Here is a 19,890-nt window from a genome sequence, read left to right on the forward strand (position 1 = left end):
ATATCTTAATAACAAAGTAAATAATTTGTTGGACGAACGCCTCTCCATCGATAGTATTGAGATTTTACAGTTTGCAAAGTACGGTCTCACTAACAAACATCAATTGAAATTTCTAGAGGTAAGTTATTGTTGCTGCAAAAAAACAACTAAATAATAAAATATAAACTAAAAATATCAGGATACAATATTGAGATATATCTTAACTTAACATTTATAAGCCCAACACACATTATAGAGTTTAAAACACAGTTTCCAGTGGTCAAACACTTTCTTTCGTTCCGCAAACATGGCGTCGCCTTACAGTTAATTGCGTTTCTTTTTTTCCACAGGTAATCTTCGTCAACTGCTAATTTTCGTGACTATAAAATATGACTGGACGCGGCAAGGGAGGCAAAGGATTGGGAAAGGGTGGTGCCAAGCGTCATCGAAAGGTGCTTCGTGATAACATCCAGGGTATCACCAAGCCCGCCATTCGCCGCTTGGCCCGTCGTGGCGGTGTAAAGCGTATCTCCGGCTTGATTTATGAGGAGACTCGTGGTGTGCTCAAGGTAAGTAACGGCAAATACAAAAGCATCAAGACTTGGCAGATTACATAGCCAATGCTCCGCAGGTCTTCCTTGAGAACGTTATCCGCGATGCTGTCACCTACACGGAGCACGCCAAGCGCAAGACCGTAACCGCTATGGATGTGGTCTATGCTCTCAAGCGCCAGGGACGCACCCTTTACGGCTTCGGCGGCTAAGGTGTTGTTGCCCATTTTACTTACTCCGACATAAAATATATACTTGATCGATTTAAAATTTAACCACTAATCAGTAACTAAAAACTTAATCAGACACAGCATATTATGTATTCCACAAAGATAATCCCATAAAAAATAAATACAAAAAAAAATAGGCTCCCTTAGAGCACAAAAATTTTGTCGATTTTTAATGGCAGGCAATTGGAAAACATGTAATTTTTATAATTTTTATCGCCATACAGGCTTTTTGTAGCATTTTTAAATAGTTTTACTGCTAATGCATTTTGCGACTGTCTTTATAAACTCGCTTAATTCATCCATAAAGTTTAATGATAAAAATACCTATTATTCAGATCATACGCAGGTTTTTAGTAAGACGAAACAAACGTTATATTTGCAACTAATTCTGATGGAATCAAAAAATGTTCATTATAGTATACATATCTTGCTGATATTAAATATGTCTTCTAAATTCTTCCACAAAATTTATACAACTCATTTCCACAAAATAAAGTCAAAGTAAAAAAAAAAACCTCACGTAGGGCACACAAATATAGTAAATCTTTAATATCAGGCAATCGGGAATTGCGAAAATTTATGTTTTTGTACATTTTTATTTGACACAGCTTGGCAGAAGGCGGAACGGTGACGTGCAAATTGGATGTCCTTGGGGGTACAACAACTGCAAATTTAGCCCTCCCTGCCCTGCCCCTATCCCCGTAGAATTGAGTTGTATAAGTATTGCCGTCGCCCGCTGCTGCTGCTGTGTTGTGATGCTGTGTGTGAGTTTTCCTACGAGCACTGCTCCCGTTTCGGTTGCTGCATCGACAGAAAGGCGGATCGCGGTGATAATTTTTGATTTCCGCCACCTGCATCGCCGTCGCCACCACTATCCGCCGGTGGCATGGATACACCGCCATCGGTATGCTTACGTCGCGTAAAAACCTGCATTGGGGTGAACTTCCCGGAACCGGATTCAGACCCGGCGCGTAACGTTGCGTCCGTAGTTTCCGTATCGGAGTTGTCTGAATTTTCCACCGTAGCATCGGTGGAGCAGAGCTCTTCGTAGTTGGACATATAGCTCTCCATAAGCATATCGTTAACCTGTACTTGCAGCAACGACTCCTCTGTCTTGACTTTGTGCCTTTTTTTCGCCATCTTAACGTTGGCGTTGGTCCTGCGCTCCAAACTGTTGACGAACTGGGCCACATGACCATCACCACCGCCACCGCCGTAGCCACTGCCAGTGCCACGCTTCTGAATGAGGGCTTCCGCAAGTCCCGAAGGTTTTGGAATGGTCCGCCCGCAGTTATCGCCCATATAACCGTTCTCGTATCCCCGCTTCACCATGTTCTGCTCCCTCTCGTAGGCATAGTCAAAGTCAACATCCCCGGCGCCGTCATAACGCTTCTCAGGACTCACCATGGCACTGTCACCGATGTCCGTCTCAAACTGTACGGCAGGATTTAGCTTAAACTGGAGAAAGGCAAGGGGATTAAATAGTTAGTAAGTTTGAAATCACTTGAAATAATAATACATTTTAATTCTGATATATGACTAAATTGCTTAATTACACTTACATCTCTCTCATTTGCAAACTCATGATCCGACTTGGACTCGTGGTTCTTGGCCTTACTATCCTTCGTGTTGGTCTCTACATACTTTGTCTCGCTGCGTACCTTGCGCACCTGGAGCTGCTTGCGAAGCATCGTCTGCTGTTGGTATTGCTGGTCCTCGAACGCTGACTCCTCCGTCTCCGATGCACACGCTTCTGGCGGCTCCATATCCTCCACCTCGTGCAGCGTTCTCAACGGTTGATCCAAGGACGGATGCTGCATCTGTATATGAGTTGGTGATTGTTGCTTGAGCTGCTGATCCAAGGACGGATGCTGCATCTGCATATGATTTGGAGATTGCTGCTTGAGCTGATGATGCATTTGCTGTTGCTGCTGCTGCTGCTGCTGCTGATCCTTGCGCAGCGTGCCCATATCGCTGCGGGGCGAAACCTCCGGACTGGTGACAGCACTGTTAACCAGCCGGCTGAAGTGCATCTGTCGGTAGCTCTGGGAACTGGAAAGAGAGAAAAAGGTATTAGACTTAGATAATCAAGACGGTAATTAACTTACTCCTTGTTCACCTCTGGTGATATCTCAATGGGTACATATTCGTTGGCCATATGCGGATGACCGCCCAACTCCATACCTTTCTCGTGAACCACATTATGCGAGTTGGTGTTCATTAGATGGTAGCTAAGCTTCTGGTTAAGCTTCTCGGCCTTTTTGCGTAGCGTCCGTTCGAAGGAAAGCTGCTCCTCAAGTGTCTTGATGTGGCCCAGCAGCTGGGATACGGTTACCTTCTTGTTCTTGGGCAAACTCTGCAGACCATTGACACAGCTAAGGTCGTACTCCGGCTCCACTTTCTCCTCGGCCGGTTCACCGAGTTGGTCACGAATGCTGCGGAGCAAGAACTTGCTGATGCCCTCGTTGTTGCGAACATTGAACTCGGCGATGGCCGTGTTGAGTGCAAGGCAGTCCAGGATCAAATTGGCACCCACATCCGTGAGGCCACAGCCCTCCATGTCGATTTCTGTAGGATTAGGTGACATTTAGAGGCAGGAATCAAAGATTAGCGCTAATTAACTCGTATTAACTCTTTATCCAGGCATCCTCCTTAAGGACTTCGGCTATCATCTTGACACCATCATCGCCCAGCTCCGGATTATTGGCCAGCAAGATGGTGCGCAACCCGCCAATGGTGTTCACGTCCACACTGCGATACCGCAGCGATTTCTCCCAGCCCTCGCTGAAGCGAGTGATCTTTTGCATCTGTGGAGGTGATTGAAAAATATTAAAAGAACTCTAGAAAAAGAGGAATATCCCACCCTTATCATATCAGCAACATGCTCAGCTCCCTTGGAGGTCAGGCCACACTCGGAAAGGTCAAATGTCTCGATGCGATTCAAGTACTTGGCCGTGTTGCAGACCACCTCGCAGCCTCGGTCACCGATGTTGGACTTGGAAAAGCTTACCGTCTCAAGGCATTCATTGTCCGCCAGTGACTGTAAACGGACAGAGGAGGATTTCAAAAAGATGTAAGCATTGGAATATATACCCTTCTTTTTTTACCTTTGCAATGGTTTCTATATAGCCATCCTGTAACGGCAGTCCCTCCAGCTTCAACACACTCAAATTTTTGTTGCTCGAAACACAATTGGCAATCGCTTGGACCAAGCTCCCAAAGATGAAACGCGTGAAGATCACGGGTCTCTGGCGAAAGAGTCTGGCACGCTTCTCTGTGTCAACGGGGTCGATGTTGGCTGGATGAAAAATTATAAGAAATTTATATATATGCAGAAGGAAGAAGCTATCTTCCACAGAATACTCACATTGCGGATAGCTGCGACGCAGGCGCACCACCAGCTGCTGGAGCACCAGGTCGTGGTGCAAGGCCTCGGTGAGAAGCAGCCAATCGCTCACCGCCAGCTTGTCGCCACACAGTTCCAGGTAGGTGGTGGTCGCATTCGACTTACTGCGGATCTCCGGGACCGGTGCCAAGTTCTTGGCCCGGCAAAGCTCCATGTAACGGAAGTGAAACGACCGGCTCTTGCTCGATTTCTTCACCACTGGCGGCAGGGTCACCAGGACGGACTTTCTTGCTAGTTCGTTGGTGTTGCCTTTCGGCTGCGCCATTCGAGCCACTGACATTTTCTTATAGATCTGTCGATCTTGTGGATCTGTGGTAAGTAGATATAGTGATAATTATAAAAATATTGAAAAAAATATTCTTACCAAAAAGTAGGTTAAGTTAGTATTCTAATAAAAGTTTTTTATAATTGACTTAAAAATCAAGGTAATAATGAATAGGTTCGTTCTCAGTTTTCAAAAATTTAACTAAAAGCCAACATAAAACAACTTAATTGAAAATGGTCCAATGAAAACTTTTAATACACGTACATACACATATATTATTTAATTTAGGAATTTAAATCGTATTTGAGTGGTCAAATTTTGGGACATAATGTAATGCCTAAGATCACGAATTATTAACACTATAGTTAATAATTCATTCAAGTTCTATATGTTTGGAACACTTTCTAGGTACATTTTTTTTTACATTTGTATGGAATTCAGACTTTTCAAGGCTTGCTTATTTAAGTTCTATAAAACCCATCCAGAACAACAAAAACTGTACCAATTAATTCATATTAAATTAATCTCTTAGCCCAAGCAGAGTTGTAACTCTTTTGTTTTAACAACCCTGTTTTTAACCTTCAAAGAATTGCATAAGCACTTCCGGTTTCCAATGGCCAGTGGAGGCTTTTCCAGTATCCCGGGCCGGCGCTCGATCCGCAACGAGCTTGCAAATGGTAAACAAACAAAGAAAAGCTCTCGGCGTATACGAGTCACTCATTTATTTATTGTTTATTTGCCGGTGGAATTTACGCTTGGCCAATTACTCGCGTGCCACCACTCAGTCTATCTCTTTCGCACCCGGTGTGTGCAGGGTTGCCATGGCTCTCAACGATTTCCATGCAGAGCGCGCGCGCAGAAGTCTCGTTAGCTGGCTTTTTGGCCTGCAACTTCAGTCTTTTAGCGGCTGTCGAGGAAAACACTTTGGTTTTCGGGCTTGTGACTTGTCGGTTTTCAGTTTCGAAAGTGCAAAAAAAATATAAATATTTCTCTTTCGTGAAATTCATTCACGAATTTAGGTAGAACTTAAAAAACACTGCGTGTCTTCGGGCACGTTCCATCATTAAAGTGATCTCTGCGTATTTAGTATCATTCTATGTTTGTTACCATGCTTTTTTAAGCATTTTTTTTAGAAGTCGAGTTCCGGTTCGTGCATTGCCCAATTTGGAAGCGTGCGACACGTTTATTTAATGCGGTTCCATTTCCATTTTCATTCGGTATTCTATATTGCGTACTCCATATGTGTGTGCCCGAGCCGGGGTTCTTGACTCATGCCTAATTACCAGTGACGTCGAAGTCTATGTCGAAGCAGAAGCCTTTCGAAAATGTGTCAAGCCACGAAATTTCCCGGTAGTTTCCAGTTTCTCTCTTAGTTGAGAAACACTCAAGTGTGACACCAGAACTAGTTGGCTTCCCCTAATTACTTGGCACAGCCTAAAGTGAGTGACGAAGGATAAAAAACGGACAAGAAGATACCCCATCAAAAAAAGGATACTTATTCGCCAGGAATAGGGGGTAAGTCCCGAACCAGTTTGCATTACTATTTCGGCTTGTGGCAGGCTTTTAGCGGGGGAAAATACTTGGGAGGTTTCCTTGTTACGAGGGTCCTTAAAAGTGACTTCAAAGGAATTTACAATAATTACATGTTTTAGCCACTTTAAAACCCGTCAAAAAAAAACTATAGCTGAGCTGAAGATCAAATAAAGCTATGAAATACTTTTAAAGATAATGGCTAACAAGAACATTATTATAACCTGACAGGGTATAGTAATTTTGGTCAGCAGCTTGTAAAGCTGTGAAGGAGTCATTTCCGACCCTATAAGTCATATATATTCGTGATCAGCATCAAAAACCGAATCAAACTAGCTATGTCAGAAGGAAATAACTGTTTTAAATTTTTAAAAATTTTTAAAACGGGTTACATCGTTAAAATTTTCAAAAAATTGGCACAAATTTTAATTTCCTAAAATTTTTAACAGAGTATGCACATTTATTAACAAATACAAACTGACATAGGAATGCTTTCCGATTTAAAATGAATGCATTTTTGTTTTAGTTATGATTGAATTTCCATTCCATCTTATAGTTAAAATAAAGTATTTATTGAATATACAATTCCAAATTTTCTGTTATCCCTAATGACCTTAATTTGTTACTGCACCTACTCATTTTGTAATGGGCTTATGATTTTAATACCCATTTTATTTTAATTTTTTTGCAATAACTCAGCGGGTTTATTTGCACCTACTTGAACTAGGTATTTAGTTCTGTTCATGGAAGCCTGAAGTTCAGTCTCACATGAATTTCTTCGCAATACCGCGAGTAAGGTCAGAGTTTTAGCTCAAGGATTTGCTGCTGCCAGCTTATCCAAGAAAAATGAATTGTTTAATTGCCCGAAATGTAGAAATACTTGCAAGGCAGATTCAAAATAGAAAAATGCGAAAATACTGACACGAAAATCGAGACAGAAAAGGAGCCGGAGTGTAACGGACAAATTGCCAACGACACCAAGCTAGGCTAGACCAGCAGAAGCTCCATTTGAGCCAAGATCCAGAGCTGGCAAAGTGAGACGGATGCGGGCGTCGCTTGAACCCGGGGTCCACGTCCACGGGTTGTGAGTTGTGAGTCAAAAACCCAGCTACCGCAACGGAGCCAGGTCCCAGCTCTACTAGGGCACAGAGAAAAATTTTAACAAGAAACTCAAGTCGATTTGGTATAATTTTTAATCTGAAATAATATAATGATCATGATAAAAGATTTGTATAAAGTATATAAATTAAGGATATCGCCATTGATTGATAGCAAACTAATCTGTCGTGGGAGCAAATTAAGTTTTTCTTTTTAATGACCCTTTCTGGGATTTAAAATATATACAAATTTGCAGTAAGCATACAATGTTTTATTAAATAATTTGTTTTCCTATATGTTTGCTTTTCTTATCAACGTTATTGCCACACAAATTCTATTAAGATTGAGGTTACTTTAACTCAAATCAAATTCAAGAAAATATTTTAACTATATTAAAATGCTATATTTTGCTTGTACCTTTCTCCTTAATATATTAATAATTAATAATAATTTTGTTGCCTATATAGTCATAATATTTACTAATTTTTTCCCATGTGTAAAACTCTTTTGTCTGCCTGGCAGCCAGCAAACAATTGTTGGCTGCTGGCGTTGAACTTGACTGTTGACTGTCGACTACATATATCGGAATCGATGGGCATGACAAAAGGGCCCTAATACGGGGGAGGAAGTGTTCAAATTGGAGTATATACTCCAAAGGCTAGGGGCCCCGCGGCATAGCTTGGGGTTCAGGCCAAAAAGTCGATTGTTAACTCACGGGGCCGGAAACTGGAGGCAACATTGGTCACAACACGATCCGCAGCAATCTCAATCTGCATCGCAATCGTTTCTCATTGCACTAAAAAAAATATGGTTTAAGTTTTAAGAAATTCTCACAGATTCATAAAAATAGTATTTAGAAAAAAAGAAAGTTAAATGAAAGATTAAGATACATTTATAATATTTTTTGTTTAACAAACTTAAAATCATTTGCTATAAAAGCGAGGTCTAAGCATATTTTACAAGCTTTATATTTGTTTCTATATTTTTCCTTGAGTGTACATATGAGTCTGCCACTCTCAGCCGGGCTTAACATATTTAATATAATTAAGTGAACCCCAAGCCTGGCTTGGAAAGTCATGAACCGCCGATTATGGTGGCTGGTGACGTGTAGACAGGGTGGTAGTCGAGGAGAAAAGAGTGTCCGGGAAACGTTGTCACAGTGGCAAACAAATCAAAATCCAAATTGTTTATTGGGATTTTCATTTCTGTGCAGCGATTACCTTGGAGCCGCCTGTTTGTTTCTGCGGTTACCCACAAGGCGGTGGCCATGAGATGCCCCCGCCCCAGACGGTGGTGCATAGTGGACGACACTTTACGGTCAGGATTTCACTTTTGGCCAGGTCAGAACCTGCCAAGCGTGAACCTGAACCTGCAACCGGAGACGTGGTCGGGAGTCATTAGCATTGAATTCGCTCGGTATCCGAGTCGGATTCAGAAACATGTGTATCTCCAGGTCGGAGATACATATGCGTGGTAAATGTATCTGTATCTGAGCTGCGGAAAGGCGCCGCCGCCGCCACAGCCGTCATGGTGACTGGGCCAAGTGTTTTATTTGACTTTTCGGCGAGTCTTCAGCCGCTTCTGCCACTTTCCACTTACGTAAAAATCCAGGGGAAATGGCAGATTGCAGATCGCAGACTTTGACTTTGTCGATCTCCCAGAGAAGGCGTAACTTATTAATTTGCTTTAATTCAGTGGGTTTTCGTTGTGTGGAAAATTGGCAGGCGCAGTGTAGGTGGAACTGCGCGTATCTCCCCACTAATGGAGTTAATTAAAACTAAATATGATTTTGAATGGGCCAATTTGTGGGGAAGTGATAGCTCCGCCTCGGATATTAGGTAAATTTAAAGAAAATGCTTGAATTACTTCAGCTTAGATTTCCGGTGAGGAAAAAGGGGAAATATTTTAAACCAAATACTCATTTCTTTATTAAGTTATTTCATTGCTTTTCTAGATTTTATTTTTTACAAATGAAATCTCTTTAGAATTGCATTCCATTCCATTTCGATGGATTTTCCCCAACATTAAAAACCGAAAATAATCGACAGCTTTGATAACCCCGATTCGGGAGGCAGTGCAGCATGAAATTGCCTGGCCAGCGGAGCATCCACAATCCCCCATCCTCCATATACATATGTAGTAACATCGCCCAACTGACCAAACAACCCAATTGCTCCGCTGTCCACGGATGCATGGATAATTATCCATGGATTCGGTGAGAAGCCACCGCCCAAGAGTAGAAGATGCCTTCAATACACTAGGCAAAAAATTAAGGCACTAAAGAGGATAATTTCGTAGAATTTGTTTACTAGAAGAAATGGCTCGACTCGCATGCGTAGATTTAGAAAAATGTACCTTAAGCATTTTACATAGAAAACCCTGATAAATATGGCTCAAATCAGAAATATTACCAAACCAACCAAGTTATATAGCTTCCTAAATATTAATTAAAATACTCAGTATCTAAACTTCATTTTCTTTAAGTGCTAAAGCCATACATAGTTGCATGAGGCGCGTGTTGAAAGCGAAATCAGGCGCGGATTGTGATTAGTTTTGAATCACTTAACCGTGATCAGCTCAGAGGCTACTCTCTAACGACCTTGTCTGCTTGCTGCCAGATTTTCCCGGCTAGATAATGTTGATAAAGATGATTGTCCCCTGCGGGGTTGCTGCAACCTGTTGCCAGGGCACAGACCCGGTAATGAGCCATCATCTAAGAGATACTTGAAATCGAAAGACAATTACGATTACGATTACAACGATTGCGATGGCAATCAAGAAATAGCCAGGTAATTGCGAAATCAATGAACCACACTCGGAATGAAGGTATATGTATATCTCGTTTGGAGATTGCTCCGATTGCAAATGAGCCAAACCGAGAGTTGAACCCCCAAACAATGGCAATGAATGGCTCTGGCATTAATAATGCATATATAGTCAACACTTGTATGCAAGTATCTGCATCTGACAGATGCACTCATCGCGCTACAAATGCATTTTTCACACGCACCCTTTATGAGAAAAGATAAGGTTTTTCCGAAAGTGAAGCAACATCATTAACTTTTCGTGGACTTTTTTTTTTGTCGTTTTCCTTCAGACTTTGGTTTTAGCTTATTATTTAGAGGGGATTTTTTGCCTTAAAATATGATTTGTACTTATAAATATATACAAAGTTAGGATGATTAGAAATAATTTAGTAAATAATATATACAAAGTTCTCGAAGTATCTTTTTATACTCCCAATGCCTTAAGGCCCTAAAATCTATCATTAAACTCACAGATATCCTCTCGGAAAAATTACCTCTAAAGAGCTTTTAAATATACACTGAATTCCTTTTTCTTAGCTTAAAAAAATGAATCGTAACTTTCAATTTTCACTTCATCTGAGCGAGAACTTATCTGCAATTTGTTTGCAATTCGCCATGAGACAAATCTGGCACATGAACAACCCGAAGAAGTAATAATTACCGGGCAGTTTAGAAAACGTTACGGTCGTTAAGCTACAAAAGAAAAACAACCGAAAAAAAGAAATATATAAAATAAAACTAAAGCAGCCGGCAACCGCGAAACCCATAAAATTTCTTTAGCGGAATTCCAGGCTGGCGCTGAGCCAGCATTAAAGTAAAACTGCAAAACTGAAAACTGAGGCAAAGCCCAATATAAACAGCGGACGCTTAATTAATTTGCGCATAAAACTTTCGCGAAGATCTGAATGCCAGCTGCTGCTGCTTCTGGCCGCTTCTCACGCAGAACTCGCGGACAGCGGACAAGAGAACTCGCGGAAAGCGGACAAGTGCAGCAGGCGGATAGCGAGTCCAGTTCCATTGAGGTTTCCTAATGGACGACCTAATTGAGTACTCTCGTCTGCCAGAATGTGGCAAGAGCAGACGCAGACCGAAACCAGAACTCCACCTGTGGAGTTTTCATTTTTAAGAAGCTACACAGAGAGAAATTATGAGAAAGAAATCAAGAGGAATTGGGATAGTAGAATCTAATCTAATCTATAATCTTGAACCTATCGCCTCGATCCTAATTAGAGTAGGTTTTATAATGAGCTTATAAAAGACCAATTTAAGATTTATCATTTTACTTTACTTAATTGCAAATTAAATCCAAATAGAACTACATACATTTTTGTTCTCTGTACAACCTTCTCGAGCGAAACTGTTTGGGGGTACAAAGATCACGGCCCGTAAAACGTGCGACAACACACACGGAGAAAATGGGTTAACACTTATTCTCTCTGTCGTAACACTCTGCCTATTTTCTAGGTGGCCCTCAGCTAGACGCCGCGACGATTTTACCTGTCATGTGGATTTCGGGCAGACATTAAACCCAAGGTGCTCAGAACAACCCGAGTTAAGGCAATCCAACCTCCTCCTCTCAACACAATGTACAACGAAGCACAGACGACGTCGTCGCTGGACTATAAGAAGGTGCGCTTAAAAGGACGCCCTTCATATCTTAAATCCCCTAGAGATTTAAGCCGCATCCACAATCCCAACTTCATCTCTGTATACCTGCAAGTCATCCTAATACTCACCGGACTAATCAGTTTAGTTGCCTCAAATCGCCCGCCGCGTTTCGCAATCGACGGGCAGTCAGAGATTGTACTGCGTTTGAAGGAGAGTCCTGAAACGAAAGTGGGTGAGTTCAAAGGAGATACAGTATTATATGAACTAAAAGATATATTTTAGAGTTGAGCCACTAAATAAACACATTGATAAATATGTATAAGACTTCAGACAGACCTATATTTATCTCTACAACGATGATGTAATATGAGATATGAGAACTACTTTAAGCTTGGATGACACATTTTAAGCAGAGTACTTAATTATTATTTTGAACTTTCTCATCTCTCTTTTGATACACTTCAATTCCGTGTTTATATCAATCGCATACATATTAAATATATTTTTCAACAACGAAGAAGATTAACGAAACTCAAAAAAGATGTGTCATTGTTTTGAAATGTGGGTATATCTTTAAGCTTAAGATTATATCTATATCAATAACACTTGATTGAATCTTAACTTAAAAGAATCTTATTTATATTTTCCCTGTAGGAACTCTTATATATACCCTAAAGGGCTTCGATCCCGACAACGATCCCTTGACCTTTGGTAAGCGTAATTCCCACGACAGCGAGATTATTCGAATAGAGAACACTGGTGGCAATGAGGCCAAGGTCTTTTTGGCCAAGGAGCTAGACCGAGAGCTGCAGGACGAGTATGCCATTGTGCTGACCCTCACCGACAGCCAATACAGTGATCCCAACTATGTGACGCAGAGCTTCCTGCTCTTGGTGGAGGACATCAACGATAATGTACCCACTTTCCTGCCCTATCAGAATGCCATAGAAATCCCTGAGGGCAGTGCTCCGGGAGTGGTCAGTACTTTAGAGGCTACGGACGCGGACGAAGGAGCCTACGGCCAGGTGGTGTACTATCTCCAAGAGCTGGATGGCGACAACGAAGTATTCTCCATAGCCACACACCAGGGCAAGGGCATCCTCAAGCTGGAAAGGGAACTGGATTACGAGCGGAAGAGTCTATATCAGCTAAGAGTTCTGGCCATTGATCGAGCGAATCAGGGACCGGTAAACACGGGCACCGCTGCCATTCTGGTGAAGGTCAAGGATCTGGAGGATCAGCCCCCAGAGTTTGTGGAAGTGCAGGCCGTGGCTAGAATTGCTGAGGATGCCCCGGTGGGCACAAAAGTGCTGCGTGTGCGGGCCATCGATGGAGATCGTGGTATCAACAATCCCATAGCTTATGCTCTGGAGGCTAATGATCTCTTCGATATAAACCCCCATACTGGAATAGTGCACACACTAACCAAACTAGATCGCGAGGAGCAGAGCGACCAGGTTAATGGTGCCCACATCCTGCGAATCACTGCCACCGAGTTATCCAAGTCTAATACCCAAGTCGCTCCGATGACAGTTCGCACTGAAGTGACGGTCATTGTGAGCGACGTGAATGATGAGATCCCAACCTTTGGGGAGAACGTATATCGCTGTGAGGTCAATGAGAATGCCCAGACCAATACTCCTCTAAACTTCATAGATGAGGATGTGCAAAATGTGGTTTTTGATCATGACGAGGGCAACAATGGCACCTTTCGACTGTTTCTGGATCCACCCAATGATCTCTTCGAGATTGTGCCAGAACTGGCGGTCAACGAAGCCAACTTTATGCTGAGGGTAAAGAATTCCAAGTCCTTGGACTTTGAACAATTTACAGAGGTCAATTTTACGATATTCGCCAGAGAGATCGATGAGCCCAGTCGTTGGAGGTGGGTTTTACTAGAGCTTTTCCTTTGGAAACTTCTTAACTATTAATCTCTCTTTTAGTTCCGCTCATGTACAAATATTTATTCGTGATCAGAACGATAACTTTCCAGAGTTTAGTCAAGCTATATACAATGCAAGTGTTTTGGAGAACAGCGATCAGGGCACGATCATCACCCAGGTGCAGGCAGTGGATGTGGATTCCGGGGATTATGGCACCATGGGTATACGTTATACCAATCTCCGAGGGGGCATTGCACACTTGTAAGTAACTCTCTTTAATTATTTTCACAGCAAAACCCCTAATCCTATTTTTCGTTCTCCAGACTCCATCTCAATCCAATTACTGGTGTAATAACCATCAGACAGGCAGGAGGAGCTGCCTTCGATCGCGAGATTATTTCTCGACACTACCTCACTGTGGAGGCCATTGATAGCGCTGGACAGGGCAACCGAAATACAGCCCAGATTATCATAGATATCCTGGATGTCAATGATAATGCACCCACCTTTCCTCAGAGACAATACGAAACGAAGCTGCTGGAGAACCAAGCCGAATTCGAGACTCCACTGCAACTGGAGGCAAGGGATGCAGATCTCAATGGCACTGAGAACAGCCAGGTTACCTACGAGATAGTGGAGGGCATGTACCGCTCCAACTTTACCATAGATCCGCAGAGCGGTCTCCTGCGTCCCGTACATCGTTTCGATTTCGAGGAGTTGGTGGAACGAAGCAATGGAAGGCGGGATCCACAGGCGGGAGGATCTCCCAGTATTCGAGAGATTGATCTGCTAGTGCGAGCTCGTGATTCAGGAATTCCCATGCTCTCCACTGTGGTTCCTGTGCTAATTTACATCCAGGATGTGAACGACAATGCACCGATCTTCCAGCGCAGCTTCTACGCGAAAACAGTGCCCGAGGATCTGCCAGGCGGGAGCTCGGTGCTCCAGGTCACGGCCATAGATCGCGATGGATCCTCACCCAACAACGCAGTGGTCTATCGAATTCAGACGGGTGCAAGTGATAAATTCATCATTAACTCGGAAACTGGCGTCATTTCCGTGGCTCAGGGTGCAAATCTAGATCCTGACCTTACGGACAGCAGGCGATCGCTGTACACTATGACAGTGGTGAGTCTATAAAGAGATTTCATGAAGAATTCCAGAAAACTGACAACTCTTCTCTCCTAGCTCGCTTTAGACGGCGGTTTGGGGAACTCCCAGCTGATGACCACCTGTACAGTGAACATCAGCATTCAGGACGTAAACAACAAGGCTCCAGTGCTGGGTGAAATGCCAGCCTTAAAGATTGTGGAGAACACACCCGTGGGCACTATGGTTTACCACATCCAAGCGTCGGACTTGGATCAGAAAGCCATCCTTCGGTACAAACTTAACCCAGAGCACAGCGAAGGTCGCACTGAGGAGGGAGCACTTGTCAAGAGCGGCGAGTATGACTTCCTGGGAGCCTTTGAGGTGGATCCAATTGAAGGCTCTCTCAAGGTTGTAAAGCTTCTTGATCGGGAACGGGTGGAACACATTAAACTGGCCATTACTGTGGAGGATCTGGCGGCGGCCAAGGGCAGGCAGCTGGTTGAAGGTGGGTTGGTCTTGTTCAAACCAATAAAAATGTATTTATTTATCCCCATTAACTCCTCCTCCAGGCTTCCTTAGCATCCAAGTGCTTGATGAGAATGACAACAATCCCAAGTTCCAGCAGCCCTTCTATAGACAAACCATTACGGAGAACAGCATCAACGGAGCAATGATTGTAAATGTTCTGGCCTCCGATGTGGACAAAAATCGTACCATAACCTATGCTCTGGAGGGCAATCCCACCTATAGATCGATGATGCACTTGGATTCCCAGACTGGGGAGATTGTGGTGGCCAGCAAGATCGATCACGAGCAGCACCAATGGCTGAACTTCAGTGTGAGGGCCACAGACTCTGGAATACCCCCCAGATCCTCATTGGTGGATGTCTATGTAACCGTCCTAGATGAGAATGACAACAATCCCTACTTTGTGGGTGGCAGCAAGAACTACACGATCAGCGAGAATGCCATTCCAGGAACTAGAGTCGCTACCTTACAGGCAGCGGATGCGGACTCTGGGGACTTCGGAAAGATCACCTTCCTGATGGATCGCATCAGTTCGCAGGGAAAGTTCACCATAGATGCAGACACTGGAGTCCTCACGGTGGCTGATCGCCTGGACAGGGAGTCGAAGGACTCGTATAACCTAGTGATCGAGGCATGGGACAACTATCAGTTTGGGTTCCTGGCCGGCGAGAGTCGGAATGCCTTCAAACAGGTGTTGTAAGTTATTAAATTTCCAAGCTATTCTCAAGTAATATTATTTAATGCTAACTTCTTTAGCATTTCCATCATGGATGAGAACGACAATTCCCCGGAGGTAAGCCTGCCCAGGAGTTGTGTCCTTATCACGGAGTACCACGAGTTGCACGAACGGGTGGCCAGCATAGCTGGAAAGGATGCTGATGATCCAGCCACTCCAAATGGAAGGCTAGACTTTGCCATCACCCAGGGAAATAAAGAGGGTAATATGCCTTTTGATATTCTGTTAAACATCAGAGTCCTAAGCTAGATTTTTCCTACATTTCTCAGGCATGTTTGAACTACGGCAGGTGGACCCTTGGAATGCCCAAATCTTTGCTAGCAAAAGCCTGCGCAATAAATTTGGCAACTATAGCTTAACCATAACCACTAGAGATTTGGGCCTACCGACAAACATTGTGCACAGCACTCTGGACATTTGTGTCTCGGACTTTAATGATCATGCTCCTGTTTTTGTGAGACCTTTACATAATACCACTGTGAGGATTCCAGAGAATGCCACTGTGGGAACTCTGATATTACAGGCCTATGCCAGTGATGCGGATATGGGGCAAAATGCTTTGGTGAGATATCGCCTAAAACCTGATCCTTTGGGTAGCTACAAGGTGTTCGAAGTGAATGCCAATACGGGAGAACTCTACCTCAAAGAGCCTCTAAACCGGGAAAGGCAAAAGATACATGAGGTAATCTATTTTATTAATAAACTAGAAACGAAACTTATTTCTGAAAGCCGAAGTGTATATACCCTTGCCGTTTGCAATTATAATTAAGCATAAAATATTTGATATATTATTTTCCAAAAATCAAAATTTAAAGAACTCATTACTAAGCCAAAAATCCATTAATATTAATTCGAAAAGCTTTTCTATGTTAGTTTTTATTAGGTTTATAAATATGCATCCTCAATTTAAAATTTAAATTAATTTAAAATTTTGTCAATTTCTTTTTATATTTTAATGATTATTATTATCAATTATCAAAATTTTGAAAAAAATTTAATTTTATCCGGACAAAGCTAGATCAACTCGCCTGTTGATGCTGATCAAGAATATATATGATTTATAGGATCGGAAATGATACCTTCACTGCGTTTTATGCTTCTTACTGAAATTATAATACCGTCCAATAAATAACAATGAAATAACTAGTTTTATTTGTTATATTCCTTTCCAGATTCGCATAGAGGCCTACGATCAAGGTTTGCCTACCTCACTGAGCTCCGACTTGGACCTAACCATCTATGTGCGCAATGTCAATGATTATGAGCCGCAGTTTATAGTCAACGAGATAGCCGTAAACTTCACAGAGCACTCAGATCCCGGGGCTGAGAGGATTAAGCTGCCTGATACTGTGGACAAGGACCAGTTGGATCTGGACGATCCAAATGAGTCGCCCAGCCAGGTGTGTTACTTCATAGTTAGCGGAAATGAAGCAGGATACTTCCGGCTTGATCCGGAAACACATATCCTAACCGTTGATCGGGAACTGGACCGCGAGGTGGTGGCCAACTTTACACTCTATGTGAGGGCCACCGAGAGCTGTGGGAATGAGTCCCTTTCTGGTGGAGGAAAACGCCGCCGGATGGGCATTGAGATTAATAATAGACTGGGAGGCTTCTTGCACAATCAGCAGCAGAATGGCTACGATCGCTATAAGCACTCCCGGCAACTAAGAGAGGCATCCAGCAGAGAAGAGTATGAGGTGGAGGATGGAGAAGCAGATAGCGAATTGGTGTCCTATGAGAACTACGAGGGCAGTCAAGAGGTAGGATCACCCCCATCGTTCCAACACAACCCAGAAGCAGATAGCACTATAGTAAAGGTCAAGGTACGAGTGCTGGACATCAATGATAATCCGCCGCGTTTCCGATCCAAAATCTTTACTGGTGGCATCACGACCAATGCTGACTTTGGTTTGAAATTTATGCGTGTTGAGGCCACGGATGCGGATGAGGGACAGAATGGGAAAATTGGCTACTACCAGGTGGGTGATATTCGGCAGACTCTATCCGAAGGACTGGAGAATGTCCGCAAAGCCCCATTCCTGCTCGATTCGGAAACAGGAGAGGTTCAGCTGAACTTTGACCCGCAGAAGGGAATGAAGGGATACTTTGATTTCATGGTTTTGGCCAACGATACCTTGGGCATGAGGGATGTGGCACATGTGTTTATTTACCTACTGAGAGAGGACCAGAAGGTGCGCTTTGTCTTCCGCCTGCAGCCAGATGAACTGCGTTCCCGTGTGGATATATTCAGAGAGTAAGTTTAGGAATATAGTTCTCTATTTATAATTTATAATCCTCTCCAATTCCCTCCTATAGCACCCTGGGAAACATCACTGAATCAATAGTCAACATCGATGAGATTAAAGTGCACGAGAATAAAGATGGTTCGGTGGACAAAACCAAGACGGATTTGTATATGCATCTAGTCGAGCGCGAGGATAACTCCATTTACGAGGTCTCCGAAGTGCTCAAGCTGATTGACTCGCACATCGAAAGCCTGGACGGATTGTTCAAGGACCTCAATGTCCTGGACACTCAGCCAGCGGAGGCTCAGCTCCTGACCGCCGGTCCTACCCGGGGTCCACTATTCGTATGGCTGGTGTTTACCAATCTTTTTTTGGCCACTCTACTGGTGGTGACGATGGCACTGTGTGCTTCCCAGCGGAATGGTTATCGTAGGCAACTAAGGGCCGCCAAAGTCAACATATTCCGTGAGTTTCTGAAGTTTCTTATTTGTTAAATATATTAATTTAATTCCTACTCCCATATAGGTGGTCATTCCTCAATGTCTTTGCAACACACCCAAGAAACCGCCACTCGTGTGCCAAATACCAACAAGCATAGTGTCCAAGGATCAAATCCTATCTGGCTCAAGGGTTACGAGAATGAATGGTTTAAAGCCGAAGAGGGCAGGTACGATATTAAACAATCACTATTTGGATTCTAAAAGAAATTAATTACTATGTTTATTTTCTAGCACTGGCGGCCCTGACTCTTTGGATGATAACTTCCTGGCGGTGGTGGCCACCCAGGATATGCACGAAACTCTCAAGGGAACTGCCAAGCTCTTCAACAATAGCAACGACCTAAATCGCCACTTTAATCTGTACAATCAAATCGATAAGCTCACAAATAATGCTCAGATCCTGGCTCGAAAACTGGAGACCACGGAATTATAGCACAAACAGTCCACATTATTTATTACAACTAGACTAGGGTTAGTTTAGGTTTAGAGTTCGTAAGACCCATTTGTAAATAAATCGAAGTGTATAAAGCTCAAACTGAATGCTAGTTTAAATATTACTAGTGAGTGGAAAGATGATGTTTAACAGATGTATCCTCTCTCTCCTATCTCCCAATAAAATGGCTCCTGTAATTAGGGCAACAACTCACCTGCTACTCAGGTTCTTGATAAGAAAAAAGTGAGACGCACAGGCTTCCGTTTTGTTCGGGAATGGCAATATAAAAAATACACTTATAGAGCACAGCTGCAGGGAATAAGAAGGGATCCAGTTAAAGACAATGTTCGCTTCATTTAGCTACACTCACCACGCTTCAGTATCCAGTCTCTCAAAACTGCCGACGACCGATTAAAAACGTACAAAAAATGTGACTAATCGGGGAGACTTGGGCTTTTTAAGACATTTGTGTGCATCACAACCCAGGTCACACGACTGCCTGCTCCAAGAACGGGAATGGGGGCAACTCCTACTCACCCACTCACTCACCTCCGGCTATATGTGGACCCGATTGCTTGTCCTATTTGGTAAAGTGTCAAATATTCTTGAATGGATTGATGGATAGATAAACTTGAAGGTCGGCGCCAGCCAGCAATAGAAACTAAAAACAATAATTTGCAAGGTAACCTCTGAGAATTTAAAGCGCGACCGCAAGACGGAACGCACTAAAGGAAACCGGGGACAGCTTGTGATCCTGTCGTTGGTTTCTTAATCGGCGATCTTGGGCCGCGGCTCTTTTAGGTTTAATATGTTTTCGGGAGTTGTTCGGAGTTAGTGTCAGTGCAAACAAACTGTTTCCTAGGACAAAAATTATGTAGGTAACTGAAGCTTCGGTGAGGCTCTGAGTTTGTTGACGGCGCCTGCCGAGATCCACACGGCTCGGCGAATGTGCTGGACCAGAGAGTAGCCCAAAAATCCCGTGAGGCAATGACAAG

At 43.2% G+C, this 19,890-nt stretch overlaps 3 protein-coding genes across 7 annotated transcripts; 2 read left to right on the top strand and 1 right to left on the bottom strand.

The window, feature by feature from the left end:
* The first annotated feature begins 331 nt into the window (after positions 1-331).
* Positions 332-917, top strand: His4r (Histone H4 replacement). Its single transcript, XM_020942883.2, has 2 exons — positions 332-548; positions 611-917. The coding sequence occupies exons 1-2, from the start codon at positions 369-371 to the stop codon at positions 740-742; spliced, it is 312 nt and encodes a 103-aa protein (XP_020798542.1). The 5' UTR covers positions 332-368; the 3' UTR covers positions 743-917.
* Positions 609-19,853, bottom strand: LOC110176507 (protein Cep78 homolog). Of its 5 annotated transcripts, none has more exons than XM_020942881.2 (10): positions 19,269-19,853; positions 19,110-19,204; positions 11,603-11,691; positions 4,128-4,475; positions 3,868-4,058; positions 3,624-3,800; positions 3,393-3,567; positions 2,869-3,328; positions 2,323-2,812; positions 609-2,218 (listed from the first exon to the last, which is right to left on the bottom strand). In XM_020942881.2, the coding sequence occupies exons 4-10, from the start codon at positions 4,444-4,446 to the stop codon at positions 1,535-1,537; spliced, it is 2,496 nt and encodes an 831-aa protein (XP_020798540.2). In that variant the 5' UTR covers positions 4,447-4,475; positions 11,603-11,691; positions 19,110-19,204; positions 19,269-19,853; the 3' UTR covers positions 609-1,534. The 5 variants fall into 5 exon arrangements, with proteins under 5 accessions (XP_020798540.2, XP_020798539.2, XP_086695938.1 ...); XM_020942880.2 differs by having other exon boundaries at positions 19,266-19,831; XM_086839812.1 differs by lacking the exon at positions 11,603-11,691 and having other exon boundaries at positions 19,269-19,827.
* Positions 10,138-18,997, top strand: Cad88C (cadherin 88C). The gene is made up of 12 exons (XM_020942879.2): positions 10,138-11,706; positions 12,129-13,359; positions 13,418-13,618; positions 13,681-14,485; positions 14,546-14,954; positions 15,019-15,673; positions 15,734-15,915; positions 15,983-16,395; positions 16,886-17,970; positions 18,033-18,427; positions 18,488-18,629; positions 18,694-18,997. Exons 1-12 carry the CDS (start codon positions 11,451-11,453, stop codon positions 18,893-18,895), a joined length of 5,976 nt encoding a protein of 1,991 aa, XP_020798538.2. The 5' UTR covers positions 10,138-11,450; the 3' UTR covers positions 18,896-18,997.
* Positions 19,854-19,890: the final 37 nt, after the last annotated feature.

Source organism: Drosophila serrata, unplaced genomic scaffold (assembly GCF_035046125.1).
Source record: "Drosophila serrata isolate PLE 108 unplaced genomic scaffold, ASM3504612v1 contig_376, whole genome shotgun sequence".
NCBI classification, from domain to species: Eukaryota; Metazoa; Arthropoda; class Insecta; order Diptera; family Drosophilidae; genus Drosophila; species Drosophila serrata.